General features: G+C 45.1%; 1 protein-coding gene and 1 long non-coding RNA gene across 2 annotated transcripts in view; one reads left to right on the top strand and one right to left on the bottom strand.

Moving 5' to 3' along the window:
• Positions 1-17,640, bottom strand: part of LOC135909935 (uncharacterized) — an 83,558-nt gene that overhangs the window by 65,446 nt on the left and 472 nt on the right. The window lies entirely within an intron of this gene.
• LOC135909925 (uncharacterized) overlaps positions 1,797-17,640 on the top strand; it is a 72,588-nt gene continuing 56,744 nt past the window's right edge. The window contains exon 1 of the mRNA XM_065441937.1: positions 1,797-2,035. Coding sequence (XP_065298009.1) covers positions 1,933-2,035 — 103 coding nt within the window. The 5' untranslated portion in view covers positions 1,797-1,932. The remainder of the gene's footprint in view (positions 2,036-17,640) is intronic.

Here is a 17,640-nt window from a genome sequence, read left to right as displayed (position 1 = left end):
TAAAAACCTTCTGCCCCTCTCTGTCTCTCCCCCCTCCCACATCCACTTTCTCCCCTCTCCCGTACTCTCCTCCGTCCACCCCTTTCCTGTACTCTCCTCCGTTCGGAAACTCCCGCTCAGCAATCTCAGCCTCTCTGCAGCCTGTTGCACTGTTTGCCCTGAATTTGGCATTTCTTTGTGTTTTTAATTATTGACCGAAAGTACGGCTCAACGATGCAACGATAATGCGAAGGAACATTGTGGACACCACAAGAGAACATTATGTCAAGGTTGTGTCATCAATGTTTTCTCATGTCGAAGGAATAGTTACACATATACCATCGTTACAGCTTGCATCTTCTTATAGTAGTACTAATTGTATTGATAATCGTGTTACACGCAAGAAGAACGAGAGCAACTGAGGCACAGAATTTCTGTCAGTACGTCCATGCGAAGTCAACAGAGAGTGAAGCCAAAGACAGAATAGACAGATAAAACTGATGAATAACACGTGCGTTCATAAGCTATATGTAGCCTAGGATTCGTTTTCACATATCCGCCTTCGAAAAATATAAATATTTTGAACACGACAAGTGACGCAGAGCTCCCACACTCGCCCTCGCGCTGAATTTTGGCCGAAGTTTTAGCTTTGCCCTACCACCATCGCCGCGGATGCAGGTGACGCAGATCATCACGCTTGGACATCTGGCAGGGGGCGGACAGCGGTACCGGTATGCGAAAACTCTCTGTTAAGCTATGCCCCGACGAACAGACTGCGAGACCGTTCGGTGCAGTACATACGTAGTTTGAAGTCACTAAGGGTGCCTAATTCAGGACGACGGTATTGCCCTTGCTTGTGAAAACAACACTGTTTTCTTTAAACTATTTCGCTTTGGAAGAGAGAGATGAGCACAAACCGAATTGGGATGCACAGAGAGAGTGAGAACTACTTCATTTTACAAGTGGTCCTTTGTCCAAATCGTCATCTCTTGTAACACATTGCGATGCTTTCTACCTTTTCATTTGGAAGCAGGTGCGAATTCAATCCGCAGTAAACTGAGCGCGCATTGTCCACGCCCGTATTGTTTGAGAACATTTTCTTCGCTATAGTGTCGGAAACGAAGTCAAAGCGCTAGCAAGCATTGTCGCACAGAGGTGTCGGCTCGTTTGTGTGTTTCTTTTCTTTCTTTCATTTTTATTTCATTTTCTTGTTGTCGTTGTTCTCTTTTTCTTTCTTTGATTTTCGACACCGACCTTTTATTTTTGGATTCGTTTTTGGTTTTGCCTGCCGACCTTCAGCCGAAAAAAAAAGATATGTTCCTAGCTTGAGTGAAGCGTACGGCCCAAAGTATATAAACTTTCGCCTCGCCGCTTTCCAAAATAGGGCTAGATTTCCGCTACCATCGTATAATTTCAACATAGCGCGGGAAAACTTTTTTGTCTTTTTTTTTTTCAACTAATGCGAAAGAATGGGGAAGAAAATAAAAAAAGCTGCGATAGACGCGCGCGTACTGTACGTTTACTTGGGCCCTTGGAAAGGGGCGGACAGGTAGCTATCGTTACAAGGGTCTGCCGACAAGATAGAAATCCGCTACAACGGGAACAGAAAGAAACGAGAATACCAGTCCGTAACGAGACAGCGGAGTGGAGGCAAAAGAGCCCTCGCGCCCTCCCACGCATTGCGCTCGCGCGATTGGCGGACGGTGGTCACGTGAGCCGTTGCGTGGCGGCTTTGCTCCTCCTCCTTCGCTCGAGACGCGGACGAAGGAAGAGGAGGAGGCCAGGACGAGGAGGAGCGCGCACTTTTTCAAAGCTCGCACGAGTCCGAACGCGCCACAGCGTGGTGTGGCTGACGACCGTGCACGAAGGGTTCCACTAGATCGCCAGCGGCCAAGGCGAGCCAGCAGCTACCTTCCCTTCCGACTGTGACAGCCGGCAGCAATATCCGGAACAATGCGGGAGCTCGTCTTGGTGGTCGCCCTCGTCCTCTGCTGCGCTCTGCAGCTGGTCACGTCAGCGGCACTCGGTGGCGACGACGAGGGAACGCAATCCCACGGTGAGTTCGAAAAAAAAGATAACGTGTGATGCCCGAAAAGACTGCGGACGCATCTTGCTTCCCGTAGTCGCCTACGCAAGGTCCACGCAACTTCTGCACGCAACTTCTCTGTTTTAGCTTATATTGCAATCGCAAGCGACGACTTCCCACGTTCCATATAGAAAAAAAAAAAGGCGTTTTCAATTCTTAGGCTTGTGCGGATCAACTCTAACAGCCCATCGGGCAATCGAAATATGACTATGTATCAGTGTAGGTCGTATACAATTCTACCTGAGATTGAGACTGCTTGGGATACTATACTGATCGATTGAGATGACCTTGATTGTGTATCGCCCATAGTCTCGGGGATATATATAGGTTATGCGGAGGTAAGATGGAAACAGGCCAAGTAGTCCAAGGTGACCACACAGCAAGTCTATGTCGATCTTTACAAGGGGCGAATGCAGCAAGGAGCGATAATTCACGAGCTCCGTTCAGCCGCTGCGCGCGTACAAGTATACAAGGTGTCCCACGTAACTTGAGCCAAACATTAGAAAAAATATGCCAGTGCGACGCAGCTGGATAGAACCAAGGTAATGTTGTTTGCCGTCGCTTGGAATTACCCAGATTATTTTTTTTTTTCATTCCACCTAACTACATAATTAGTCTTAATAAATTAATCAACTTCTCAAATTTTTAATTAGATTAAAGCTGTCAACGAGAAAACTGTAGAGAAACATGAAAAACTCCCCATACAGCTTTATATTGCGCGATACGTAGTACATAAAGGTGTTTTTCCGGGTGTGAAAGAAGCCTGCGAATACATGCAAATTGCCTCGAGCGCCCAGTCGCGCGGCAATTTTGCGTGTATTTGCGGGCTTCTTTCACGCTCGGAATGACGCTGTACGGCGCCTCTCTGCTATTCTTTCTTCCCGTGGCATGAGCAGACCACAGTACAAGCCTTTCTACAGGGAGACTACTTCGTTAGTATACAGTCGCATAAAAATCTTCAATATTTGTTTTACTTGCGAGGGGTGAAATTGCGGCTGATACGACGTATAACGCTGTTTCCTGATCGCGACACATTAATCTTTGACTCTTTTAAATATCAGCTGCTAAAATCGCTGGCAGCTTCTCTCGTGCAGTTTCTCAGCAATACTTTCTTAAAAAATAAGTTTGTTCAAATAGGCCCCGAGCCTTCACAGAACTGCAAGAAATGTTAGCCTCTTCAGTCACAAATTATGACTTAGTGTTCTGAACACCTCCAAATCTACATTTTTCTAGAAGCACAGCACAAACTTCGCAGAAAGAAACTGAACATGTAGCATGAACATTAAAGCCATGTCAGTCAATTCGTCATAATTTCAAAAGTTATTGATTACAAGTATTGACCTCTCATGGATGACAATGCGTCATATCAAGAAAAGAACTTAAATATTCGTTATGAGTGGAGGTACTGATCGTAATGAGTCGATGGCTTTCTGATGGCAAAAAAGAACGCTAATGAACACCAGTGATACAGATAAACACGCTTAGCTTTTCGTTATACTCGGTAGTGCACTTCTTAGAATACTGTTGTTTTGCATTACTCTACGCAGCTAGGTCACTTATGAAATAGTTTTGGTTAACGGGAGGTTACATTTGCATTCAGAGCCATGGTCAAAGTCTTTATAGGGTCGACACTAGTCGGAATACTCAAAAGTAAGCGGTGTCTCCATATCGAGATACCGTGCTTTAAAGGGTTAGGGACTAATCCCTGCGCGTGCGGATACAATTAGCTCATTTGCAAGCCACTACCACACACGTGATTCTTTGGTACAGCCAGCGGGTAATTTACAATTAATAGATTTAGCGGCGTACTGTGTATATACAGCCGACCGAAGAAAAACGTTTTCGACTGTCCTGGAATGGCATATCTCGTTTTCCGCTTGTACACGGATTCGTGACTAAGTAATATTCGTGCAGGGACCACATACTGAGTCACGGCTATCTGCGCTTTGTTCGCAGACGCCGCCTGACGTGCCCACAAGGCAAACATGTTATCATGAGTGAACCCTTCCTCTTAACGTTAACATGCGTTATCTGCAAAAGAGAAGGCACTCGTTCGCAAACAGCGGGACTTAATCTCGCAAAGGTATGTCAGCCATTGCACTTCTTGCCCGACACCGCTCATCGGTGGGCGTGGTTCATTGTACAAGTGCCGTATCTTCCGGACTGTAGTGTGCAGACTATACATTTCAAAAGCTGAAATTTAGCGTGATGCGACCAATCGGTGCCGGCGATAGATGAATTAAGTTGTTTTTCTTGTTTCAGTTCGCGAGAGCGCTTGAAAAAAACAAGGAAGTTTCTTAGAGCGCTCTACAGCTTGCTCATGAGAACTCTTTCTCTAGCTTTAATACCTGCGAAGTTGATTAATTTCATTGACAAATTACGCAGCTGAACAGAATGCAATCATTTTTTGTTTGCTCCAATACTGAGATCAACAACATGCTCTTATCACGTTCTCCCTTGCGCACATGAATATTTTGACACCTCGGATAAACTTAGCTGGGACACCTTGCATAGGTTGATGTGGTACGTGAAGGCATTCCTCATAGCCAAAGTTAAAGGTCAGAAGGCTAAAATAAAAAGCAGTTGTGATAGAAAGCAGGTACGTGAATGCGTCCGAACTGAAAAAGCATCGCATCAGAATAGTTAAGCCAATCTTGAGTGAGGCGTGTTGTTAGTTCTGACTATACGAGACATATGTTGTTTTTTTTTTTTTCTCAGCCCCTCTACCATGCGAGAGTGCAGAAGTCACTGGAGCTAAAAGTCGTTCACAATGCCCTTGTTCATACATCTACTAAGAGGATTTTTCAGCTTCTTTCGTGAAACGATCAAGGCCAACTGGCGTTGAAGCATGTTTACCGCCCTGTGACGTGTATCTATACCTCAGCTTCTATCTTTTTATTTATTTGTTCTTTCTCAATTTCTGTCTCAACGTTTCGGTGATAATGTTTTCTTTTACAGCTAACGCAGCAATGTACCCTATATTTGCGATAATATTACGCCCGAATACATGCGCGGATACGGTTTGCTTATAACAAGCGCTCTTTCGTTGTCTTAAAAGTACCGTGCGCTAACCAAAAGTCCGCTAGGGAGATTGCATTAGTTATGCGGGCATTATTTATGGTAGTTTGTAGCCGGCACTCACAAAGTACATGACAAGTGCTGCATTTAGTTTGAAATTCTCAGATACCGTGAAGCTGTTATAATAAGTTTTTTACAGTGAAATCTGTATATGACTAACCCTTAGTTTTTTCGACATCCGGCAACGGAATCGGATTTAGCGATTTCTAACAAACCCATCCGGGTGCACTGCGGCGGCGCAGATGTAAAAATGCGGAACAGATTAGGACGCTTGCCGTAAACAATAGCGTGACGTCAAGGTTATCGCAGTATATAAGCAGGAGAGGTATCGGCGCTAAAAACAGCTGCGTTGTCGAAGTGGCGGACACGTATAGTTCGTACACCCGAAGAACAACATGCGTACGAGGAGCACCGGAGGGAACAGTAACAAGAATGTAAGCGGCGCCGGCACGAAACGACCACTGACGAAGAACGTTCCCGCGATGCTGAACGAAATGAGAACCATTCCACTCTGTCAAGATGGAATGACAGCGAAATCACTTTGCTTTTCGTTTGAGAGCTTTGACAGTGGTCAACTTTCGAAGCCATTCCATCTTCACAGAGTGGAATGGCTGTTCTTTTTCTCTTTTCGATGGGGGCAAAATGCGAAAACATCCGTGTATTTAGATTTGGGTGCTTTGGGTGCATGTTAAAGAACCCCAGGGGATTCAAATTATTCCGGATCCCCCTCCCCACCACCTACGGTGTGCCTCATAATCAGATCATGGTTTTCGCACGTAAAACCCCATAACTTAATTTTACCTTTCTTGGTATAATACGTTACGCGTCAGTTTCATAGACTCAGTTCCACAAAAGTGACGGTGAACTTCGCTTCCGGCAGGGCTGCCGGGCTTGAAACTCTCATAACTAAAGCGAAATCATTCGTTTTTGTGCTTGCATTTCTTGTTTCCTTTCCTTTGCCACGTACAGAAGGCCACAAATGTTTAGGATACATGGGTCTCAAGTTAATCATGTCATGACAAGCCAACAAACAATGACACCAAGGAAAACATAGACGAAATTACTTGTACTTGCTAATTTAATTAAAGAAACTGATAAATTAGTGGCAATAAAAGTGGATTAAAAAAGCTACTTGCCGCAGATGGGGAACGATCCCACAGCTTCGCATTATGCGTGCGATGCTCTAATGCGAGGACGTGGGATCATTTTTAATTCTTTTTAATATTTTTTCACACTAGGGTAACCAGCCGATATTTATACTGGCTAACCTCGCTATTTCTTCCTCTCCTGTACTCCATATCTAGTTCCAAGCATAAAATATAAGTGTAAACGCATAAACAATAAGATGCGCAGGCGTTTTCACGTACCGTCTATATACACTGTGTCCAAGATATCATGCGCCACGCTTAAAAATAAAGTTAAGCCTTCTGTGCAGATGAAAGCAGTTGTACGGTGTTAGCAGCAACCAAAAGAAGCTTTAGAACAATTTTTTTATTTAATAGTTCGTTTGCAAAGATCGAATAACTAACTATCTTGAAATTGTTATAGTTTCCGCAGATATATCGATACTGGATTTTAGAAAAGCACACTCAAAAACATCAATTGTACCTGAGTGAACTTCGTCAACAAAAATAAGAAAGGAAAAAAAAAGAAGAGGTTTCCTCTCTAGGGAAGAATGGCCTGAAGTGGGTTTCGCTCAGTGCCAAGCTTTGAGAAGTTTGCGAAATTGACGAACTTGACCACTATCACGTACAAGCCACTTAGGCTAGCAGTGTGAAATACTTTTCTGCGCGCTTTCCGTGTGCATGTAGACCGCGCATGTCACATGTTTATTAGCTTCACCGTTAAGCTTAGCTTTCCGGAACAAATGAAAAAAAAATATCGCGAAGTTGACACAAAGCGAGAACTTCTCCGAGTTCGGGCTTTTCTTTAAATATTATTCGTTTACGAAGACTTTAGACAGCCCGTTGTTTTTGTTTATTTTATTGCATGAATACTCGGGTATTACTGAACGACTCGCCAGTGGTGCACATGGATTTGATGCACTGCAGGCACGCGTTCTACAGTGCCCGCACTGATGTCGTAGAGACGAAAGATTCGCAAGCAGTGAAACGTTGAAAACCTAGTGGAAAAAACTAGTCAAAAAACACTGTGATTAGTGATGATGCGGTTCCGCATCCTCTGTAGGCCTTGCTGGGACTACACCGATTCTAATAAAGCGCTGTTGATAGTCCAGTCATTGTGGTGTGAACCTCTCTTCTTGTCCTTTGTGTTTTTTGACTGGTTTTTTTCCTTCAAGTATGTACCAACTCGCCCGGATTTCAACCCTTCTCAAGTGAAACGTTGTACGCAGGCGGCTGAAAGCGCTTGCGTGGCAGCGGCAATGTCCCCTTTTTTAATGTAAGCACCGAGCTTTTATTAGTTGGACATGGGCAGAGCCTGTCGACCGTTTTCCGCGTTCTTCTCAAGGCTCTTGCAGACGCGGATGTTCGCTCGCTTCCCCTCACCACTTGCAAACGCGAGCGCGTTTCAAGAAGGACGCGGCGCCCGTGCAACATCCGGGATACTATATGGCTAGTCGTACAGACCTTATCACGCGAAGACACATTTTTCTTAATCTTTTTTTGACACCCGCAATCCTGTGAATGGGTTCGCTCTCTATAGCTTGGGAAAACGTGGGTATTGCACCTTTCATCTTCGATGGTCCTATACTCTGTAAGCGGAGTACTCTGTACTCTGTATACCCTGTACTCTGTTAAAAGCATCGGCAAAAGATTTTTAACGGAGTGGAGACGCGGGAAAGGCTAGGGACGTAGTGTTGCAGGAACACTCTCAACTTCGCAGCTGCCCTCTATCGTAATATACTACCTCGCTCGGGTGTGCGGTCTCCCCTGATATTTGGTCCTCTTTTATGGCCGTGAGGATTCGCGCTACTCCGTCGTTGCAACTGAGAGCCGCCGCGCGGGCGAGGTTTGGCTTGAATGGTCGAAAAAACCCGTTTTACAAGCTGACCGGCGAAAAGAAAGAAAGCAGGAAGGAAAGAAAGATCGCGTGATGTGCCAGGGCATCGAACCTGCGACTTCTTGCTCAGCAACAGAATGCCATAGCCGCTGAGCCACCACGGCGGGCCATATGACGTAAGCAGGAAGCCAAATGCAGCGTAACATTTGAAGCGGTATTCCAATGGTTCCAAAGAGCTTTGAAGGTTAGCACCCTTTAATGCCACCAAGGCATAAAACAATGACCTTGAAGTTTGCTGTTTGTGTACGCCAACACGACTCGATCCACATGGTGATAGCGCAATGATTCGCACAACATAAAGAATAGGCACAAACACACGAAAAGCGATAAGTGTGTGCGTATGGGTGCGTATGTGTTTGTTCCTCTTTTTGACCTATAACCTACGCCTATTTTGTAGTCCTATTCGCAGCTTCCTTGCTGGAGATAAGCGGATCTAAATAATGACGCGCAGCTTGTTCACTGTGCTGGCTTACTACAACATGACCTCCATTAGTGATTAACCCCCTCCCCCCTTCTAAGTACCAATTAGGCCAATCCTTAAATTTATTAGGTTAGGCTCCACATGCCTCTCGTATGTGGTAGAGCTCCTCAGGCACTGCGGCTAGTTTCCATTAAAAGGTAAAAGGCCTCAGAAGCGGTAAAGAAAAAAAGCAATACAAAGATATAATCTGGTCCAAAGCAGACTCAAGAATTTGTTCTGCTAACAAGGCGAAACTAAACAGAAGTGCTCTGTCTGTTCATCTAATCCTCCTCACGATCTCACCATTCAGTCCTTATTCATCTTTATTTATTTAATCTTAGTTTTTGTTTTTGCATTTTGTATTGTGCACCAAACTCATGATCATAAGACCTTTGAGTTTTCAAGAGTAGTCTGTCGAGGCTCATTTCCTCGTAATGAAGCAAAACTGACGTGCTGTGGAAATTGAATGTTGAGCTTTCGAAAGCTTTCTCTATTCGATAGCATGCTGGCGGAGTAAGCGCCAAAAACGACAGAATAGAAATAAATATATCTAAAAGAAATGTTGGTAGACTAGCTGGACAGCGTCTCGGTAACTTGGAACATTCAAAGTTCACTGAAACTCTCTGGAAGACATCAATATCATGGAAGAAACAAAAAAAAACAAGAAGAACTTTTGAAACAACGTCTTTTTCTATTCACCGTCTTAATTCCAAAAATTGCTATGATCAGGGATAGTTCACGTCAACTGTCTATTGATCTTACGCAGCGATAAGAACAAAATCTTAGCAAAGTTACGTGAAAAAAAAATTAGGAAAAACAAAAACAAATACCAGTATAACATCACTAAAAGTTGCTCAAGTTCACTGAAATGTGGACGAATTTTTTATAGGACTCCTAAGGATTGCCCATATCTTGCCTGAAACTCTTGAAATGGCTGCAAACGTACTAACCACATCTCTCTGTCTGACTCCTCGGGTGCCCTCGTATGCATTTTTCTACTCTTGTCTCCCGTGCGGCTATTCTGATAGGCAACACCGGAAATCTGCCTTTGGCGTGGCCTGCCCGATTCTATTGATTCTTATGCAGTATAACAAAATATGTGAAAAGAGGGAAAGAGAACTAGAGCGATAAAGAAAGGAGAGGAAAGTCAGGGAGGTCAACCAGACGAGCGTCCGGTTTGCTACCTTACTCTGGGGCTAAGAAAAAAAAGGGGGGAAAGACGGAGAGGTGGTTCCGTTGAATACAAAGGAATGAAAAGTGAACAAAAAATATGCGTGTCGCTTCGAGGCCACGAAGTCGTCAATAACGATATCAAACTGTGATTTTTCAAGATGCGCCATTCAAAACAAAGCGTTCTTGAAGGTAATGAGAAGGAAAGCGACGAGCAGCAGATATATATCATCGGCAAAGGCATCTAAAAGTGATCAATAGATGCTTCGTTCCCTCACAGAATAATTTATCATGGCGGCGTGACTAATGAACCACCCAGAATGCCACGAGCAGCTTGGCGCGGAAGCCACGCGTTCATCATCCGCTTCTTTCAATAACTTAAGAGTGATGAATATCCAGTGGAAATTGAGTGGCAATATGTGCTACCGCGCTCACAATAGCAGCGCAAGCAGTTCTAAATAGAACCTTATTACTTAAAAATTTGCATACATGCCCGAAAGCTGAATGCGCACTCAATTCACGCTCCTTCATTTGACCATCGAAGTTGCGCGCGCTTTGATCCGTTCTGCATCGCTTAGGCGATGGACCTGGTTCTGCTGCTGGCGCTCGCATTGCTGCTACGAGGTTATGCGTATGTGAGTACGCGTCTAATTTTACGCGCATACGGTTTGAGGAAATGCGGATGCGTAGGAAGCGAATGTCGACGTCATTTTATAAGATAACAATTTGGACCTGATTTTGACGCATTGCATTAGATATCTTGGGCTCGATGACTCGGAGGCCTAGTTGCCTGGCCTACCTTGCTAACAGGCAGCCTTACTGAGTCGATCGTAGCTGAAAGCCAAGTTCGCAAACACCTGCTGTTTCCTTATCGGCATGATGGACAGTGCCCGGCGCAACTTGCTCGGTTGCAACGCGGCCGTCGAACATAATCCTCTGTTATTGCCCTTCTTTTGTTGACCAAACACTCTGCTACTGTAAGCCGACTAGACGACAGTGCGCCCACAGAAGGGAAGGTATTGGAACCTTGGAATAGAACGTCGTCTGCACGAAAAGCCACTACAGCTCTGCTGAACTCCAGTGCATTTCTTCAGCTGTGCGAGGCGGCTTTTGACTGTTTTGTGAGTGTCGTTTTATTTGCGCGTACGCCACCTCTTACAATTTTACCTTTTATTTGTCCTCCCCGAGTCTAGGTTACCGAACTAGATGAAATCTTGTTTACCTGCTTTGATTTATTTTCTTGTGTCTCTTTCTCTCACTTTTATGCTCGATCGTGTGTGGCTTTTTGCACCAAGAGCTTGCCTAAGGGGAAAAAAAAGGAAACCTTGCTGTTGTCTTGTGTGCTTTCTTTCTTTCATTTACTTTATTTTTTTTTACCTTTTCAGTTTACAACTTTACGCGCGTAGTAAGACGTTTACGACCTTTCGATGAGGCGACCGGAGTGTGCGGACGGCCGCTTTAACTATAGCGCATGTTCATATGTACGCCGCTGACACACCGGCTAATAAAGAGCAATTATTTGATCAAATACTGAATGGAGCTGCAGAAAAGTAATGCGTATAAAGTTAGTCGGTGTGTCACACGCGGGACATTTTTTTTTTTTTTTTGCTGCTGATAATGTTGTTGATCCGCTGAGGAGAGTTCTCAGAATAACGGCCTATAACCACTAACCAGCTCGGTATTATTTAGGCTTATTCTTGTGCTTCGGGATGGATGAAATACAACCTGCAGATAAATGCGATTGCTCGGTTATGGAAACGTTAATGACACTCTCTGGCTACGTCGAAATGAAACAGACTGCATGAATTAGCATCACCAAACATTTTTTTTTCTCAGAAAACAAAAACATTTTTCGTCAGGCGCAAGATCAAAGCAAGCTGCACTCTTAGTGTGATCCGTCGCAGGACATTTTCTCGTTGCACACGACGATTATAAGAATCGTAGTCACACAGCGACTACGAGAGCAGCAGCAATGGAGAAAGAACTTCGGATTAAACTTGACGGCCTGGAGTTCTTTAACCTGCGCCAAACGTTCAGGACGAGAGCGTGTCCTCCGCGTAGCGCCCCCATCGTAATACGTACGCGCAGCCGGGAGTCGAATCCGCGACCTCGATCTCGGTAGCAGAAGATACTTCGGAGGCAGCGAGAGGAGCGAACAGTATATGCGGCACGTTTTCACCGGCAGCCGCGACAACACGAGATAACACGAGATACTCAGTCCGACACAAGGTATGCTCTATACATAATCTGGAGCATGCGTGGGTCGCCCATTTGGAACCATAGTTTCGCCAAGCATGCCTCACCGCCACCGTGAGAGGCCGCTCGTATCGCGTGGACCGCGCGATACGCATGCATCGGGCCAAGCAAATGAAACGGCGGGCCTGCCACACGCAAACTGCGGAGACGCGCTCCGCCGCAGGCTGCAGCCAACGGATCGTTCTCGCAGCGCGTAATAATTGCCAACCTTCTCTCACTGGGAGTGAGAGGGGAGACGCGCAGCGACCGATTTGGCCTCGCGGCACCCGCCTCGTGCGCCTGCGATTACACCCGTGCGATCCACGCCGCTCGAAGCACCGGCCTCACGGGGTAATAACTGTGCGGCGCGCGCCAACAGCTTGGCGTTCTGCCCTCCATTTCCTCCCTCCCTCCCTCGCTTTCTCTCTCTCATGCATGCGTGTGTAGGCAGAAATCAACAGCGCAGCCAAGCCAAGCCACGTATGCAAACGCGCGGACCTCTGCATTCCCCGCCCCTTGCTCCGCCGAAGCAGGCTATGTGTATCAGTATGCACCTCGACCACCCTTTTTTTGTACATTTAATGTAGTGCAAAAGAAAGCAAGCGAAGTTGTGGTGCGCGGTCTAACTTTAGTGGCTGCACATTCGTGACCCCCGTAATCAGCTGGGCCAGATACGAGGACCTGATTTCGGTAACGCTGAACAGTGCCCTCGTACTAACGAACAGGGAGGTGGTAGATTAGAAGTACTGGGTTGCGTAATGACGACTCGTTAAGTCAGTCACGCCGACAGGCACATAGACAGGCGGCTGGCTCAGTCGCCAGACAACGCTACATGTATACCGCGCCGACGCTACACAGCGATTTCTGTATACGTATTGAGATTCTAAAGGAAGGAACGGGTTGTCGCGCCGGGAAAAAGTGCGCCTCTAATTGACGCCCCTAACTAACTATAACGACGAGTGCCAGGCGCGCAGAGCTCCGAAATTATCCTGTGGTTACTGAGCGTGGCTGGCAGCGTGGGAAAGGCACCGTTCTCGCAAGTGGGCCAGGTCGAGCGTCCGAAGAAGCCAAAGGGCCTGTGGTCAGCCGGCGCGCATCAGATCGCGTTCCACGATAACCATATCTGCCGATCGAACTAGCGCTCGTAAAAAAAAGCAGGAAAGAAAGAAAAAGGAAAAAAGAGCGTAAAGGATTGAGTAGGTCGTCTGCCCGACCGATTCACGACCTCTTTTTTTTTTCTCTCTGTAATGCTATGCCCGGGCGGTTTGTCCTGGCATTCTCCGCAAAAGCTCGTTTGAACTGGCCGCTCAAAGCATCACGAAAGGTCTCATTATAGCGTTCCTGCTGAAGAAGTAACACAAAAAGCAAATTTAAAGAAAAAATCAAGCCAGAGGATGAGGAGGAGACTTGAAATGATCTGCTGTGAATGAACACGGTTTGTCCCTCCGTTTTGCCAAAACGTTGGCTCAAGCGACATGTCTTGCAAAATAATGAAGCAATGAAACTAGGAGGCACTCTTCAAGGATATCCAGGAAGTATCTTCAAGGATCAAGGATTCGAATGACTGCAGCAAGGAAATAGGGTGTTCCTTTTTCCATTTTTTTACATTACGATATTGAAACGAGAGGCGTACTTTGGTTGTTCCAAGTACACGTTTTTACGAAATCTGGCGACGATATTTGTTACGTAATTTAACTCGGGAAAACACTTTCAATCGTCTCTTAGATACGTAATACGTCAAACTTTTGCGAGTTGATGCCAATCTTCCTTTTAACTCATACATTCGCTTTCATTGGCTCCCATCGTCGCTGCTCATTATCACAATACCTCACTAGTTCGTTAACTAACCATACATGGTTATGAGTTGTATTCAGCGTATTTTACTTTCAATTAAATTCCATCCTCTTTATTCATTTGGTTGATGTGTTCTCGTCTGCGACGCATGAGCTAATCGAACGATTTTCCGGCTGACCTCCTCATTTTTCTCTTTTATTACCTTTTTTTCTTTTCATTTCCCTGCTTTCGAGCAACGTCGCAACTTAGTATAGAGCCGTAATAAATAGTGAACCGTAACTTGCCTTCTTATTTTTTGTGCATGTGTGTATTTGCAATAGACAACCTATTTTCTTCTTTACTACCCTTCTCTTTATCTTCAACTTCCTTTTATATCGCCTCCTTCCTAAAGGGTAAGCAAGCTTTGTGCGCCCTCTCGGTGGCAATTGCCAGCCTGCTCCTCTCTCTCTCTCTCTCTCTCTCTCTCTCTCTCTCTCTCTATCGTTTTCAAATAATAATAATAATAATAGCAGCAATTAATAATGATAATGATGACAAGGACCAAGTTCAATCAGAACGCTTCTCGACATCGAGCGGGCGGCAACCAAACCCTCGTGTGACAAATCAGTTACACGTCGGCGCTCAATGATACCAAGAATAGCAGCCAGGTTATCTCTGAAGAGAGGCCGGCAGATGCTTGGCAATTGTGTGCGATTTATTGTCGCGCCGCCACGGCCCGTTGTGCTTTACCATCCACATTAGTTGGGCTCATAGTGCACAGGGCGCGCAATTTTCGGCGACATATATTAGATACAGCTGGGGAACGGGTTCGTTCGTTCGTTCGTCCGTCCGTCCGTCCGTCTAAACCGTGCATTTCGCCTTCGCTTTCCGGCTCGTTTACTCTCTTGAACGACGTCGTGTGTGTCTCGATGGGTGCGATGATGTGAACGCCGTTGCAGGCGTCAGATTTCGGCTGAAGAATATTCTCAAAGCTGTCAGAAGGTAAAGAATGGCTACCAGTGATAGGCTTACGCGTCGGCTATTGCAAAATTAGCTATGGCCATTTATAAAAAATATAATTTAGATAGTTCAGAGAGTTGTCTGGAGTCATTTTACAGAATACTGTTCTTGTTTTTCATGGAACATCTTTCGAATAAGCACAAGCTGTGGACGTCATATAGGTGATAGTTTATGCACCCGCCACCGGGTCATGTCGTTGCGCTGCTGAGCACGAGCTTGTGGGTTCGATCTCGTCCGTGGCAGCCGCACTCCAGTGGGGGCAGAACGCAAAAAAACAGACGCTCCTGTATTTAGATTTAGGACCACGATAAAGATCACCAGGTAGTGAAAGTGAAACATTCCCCAACGGCATCCTTCATAACTCACTGTGCGCTGTCGGTTAAACCCCTAAATTTGTAATTCACGGCACGTATCGCTTTTGTTCGGTCTTCATGTAGCCTCACGCTCGTTCTTTTCTTTTCGGTTATCTTGTCAAGTTCTTTTATTAATGCGAAAACGTTATATGACCCACGGGGCAGAAAGCCCGGCGTTGTCCGCAACGAGTGATAACAAAGATCATCATCATCTTCATCATAATAACAATAATCATCATCACTGACGTCATCGGCGTCTTGTATGACGTCAGTAGTAATAAAGAATACAACTAGTTAGATTAAGGTGACTTAAAGTGGAGTAAAGGGAATTAAAGTGAAGTAAATGGAATGAAGGTGAATTAAAGCGTGTTAAAGGGGATTAAAGTAAATTAGAGTGGATTAAGGTGGATTAAAGTGGATTAAGGTAGGTACAGGTAAGATCAAGGTGGATTAAAGTGGATTAAGGTAGAGTTGTGAAGGACATCTGACAATGTATGACGTCACGTACCACGCACCTAACCAATTAATTAGAAAAGTAAGTCACTATCTTTTCGCATTCTCATTCCGTAAGTATACTTAAGTGAGTGACAATTTTTAGGTTCGATGCCCAACACAGTGGGCCAACAAAATCGCCATAATGGCTTTCGTGCAGTTAACGTGACTACCACATTCATTTCCTTATCTCCCAACCACCAATTTCGAGGAGTATTCAAGGTACCGGACTAAAAGCACGATTAAGCTGTCCTGCGTCATACTGGGGCATTTTAACGCCGAGGGCACGACTGGGTGAAATGACAAGCTAATTTCCTTTGGCGATAACGTATACACAAAGCGGAGACGTGCTTCATTTATTTCCGAAGCAAGCTGACGTGCCTGTCTCCCCACGGAAATGAGGTGTCAACCGGTTAACGTCGCGGAATTACCACGCAATTTGCGGACAGTGTGAAAAACTTGCCAGCTGCCATGCAACAGCAATGGCAGAATGAACACAATAGGAAGTTATGTCTTTTCAGTCGTATAACTGTCACATTGCATGAAATTATAACACGAGGAACTAAATGTAAAACGCGCTATTCAGAGCAGCGTAACAACAAGAAGCGTTCAAGCAGTCACCCTCTCAACGTGATGTTAGGAAAAGCACACAAATTTAAACATGGACGCCGAATCACGGGAAGCGAGCGTCAAGTGAGCGAGCAAGATCGGACAGTTCGGACAGGCATTTCAACACTTAATCAATGACCTTGAAAACGTTTCTGAACTCTCTTATCAGGATTCCTTCTGTTGGGGCTGTTTATAAAAATGTCCTGATGCTCGTTTTCTGTCGCTGTGCTATTCGACGCACGTGTGCGCGACCTTTTTGTGGTAGCGCTTGGTTCATAGAATATGTCATAGTTTGAGACGTATTCAAATTGAATCTGTCGCAATATGTGACTGTTCACGAGCGTTGGTGATTGTTTTCCGGTAGATTGGACAAACTGATTGTGCCTTAGTGTAGCTGTGTCATAAGCTTGCTGTTGTTTCTCGCTTTATTTATTTATTTATTTATTTACTTTTGCTTGAAGTGCTGGAAAACTCTTGTCATGAATATTTTATAAACACGTGAACCCTTACGTGCTCATTTCATTTCATTCTGTTCCTTGGTCCTCCACTATGTGTCTCTTCCATTTTCAGATTTTTAAATTTTATTTTCAGTGGCAGCTTAACTTTAAGGAATTGCCTCAGTGGTTTCCCGGTCACTCATTTCCTCAGGTCGTAGTCGCTTCATAAAGACAAAGTTAGGATTATCTCGGACTCTCGCCCTGTAGAGCAACATTGATCATATTTAGCAGTTACTTGCTAGTGTTATCATGATAGAATAGAGCTCATTTTCTTCTATAGAATGTAAAAAAAGAGAGAAAGAGGTGCTGTCTTTTATGAAAGCTGGACATGTTTCACAGCATGGTTGAATACTTGGCATGTTACTTGAGGCGTTGAGTGAATGATATGATGTGCACAACGATCAGACAAACACACAAAAAGCGCACACGCCTACAGACACGCACGCACTGAATATTTTCATAAGATCTGATTAAAGCCCGTAGTTTTCAGAAATGCTACAAGTGCTTTCGTTGCACACAGTGCACAAACAGTGTTTCGCCACGGGCCACGAACCGTTTTTATCTAGCGTCGTGGTACGAAGACAACGCAGCCTACGGAGATTTTCTGTCTGTTGAACACCGACTGCAGTCTCATGAAATATGCTGCAAGCGACTGACGAAACTCTTGAGAAGCCTTGGCTGGCGAGCAGCACGTTGATACGTGCGTGTTTTCTACAGAGGCGCTTTGCATTTGACTACGCCATCTCCACGACTAGCATTCTTCAATATCCAATACCATCAAGCTTACAGTGCAACATTAATAGCTAGGGCAAGTGGGGAGAAGGAGAGGCGTCGTTTACAAAGGAGCGTGGCGCAATTGCTCGCTAA

Source organism: Dermacentor albipictus, chromosome 1 (assembly GCF_038994185.2).
Source record: "Dermacentor albipictus isolate Rhodes 1998 colony chromosome 1, USDA_Dalb.pri_finalv2, whole genome shotgun sequence".
Lineage (NCBI taxonomy): Eukaryota > Metazoa > Arthropoda > Arachnida > Ixodida > Ixodidae > Dermacentor > Dermacentor albipictus.
The sequence above is the reverse complement of the archived record's forward strand: the minus strand, read 5'-3'. Positions and strand labels throughout refer to the sequence as shown.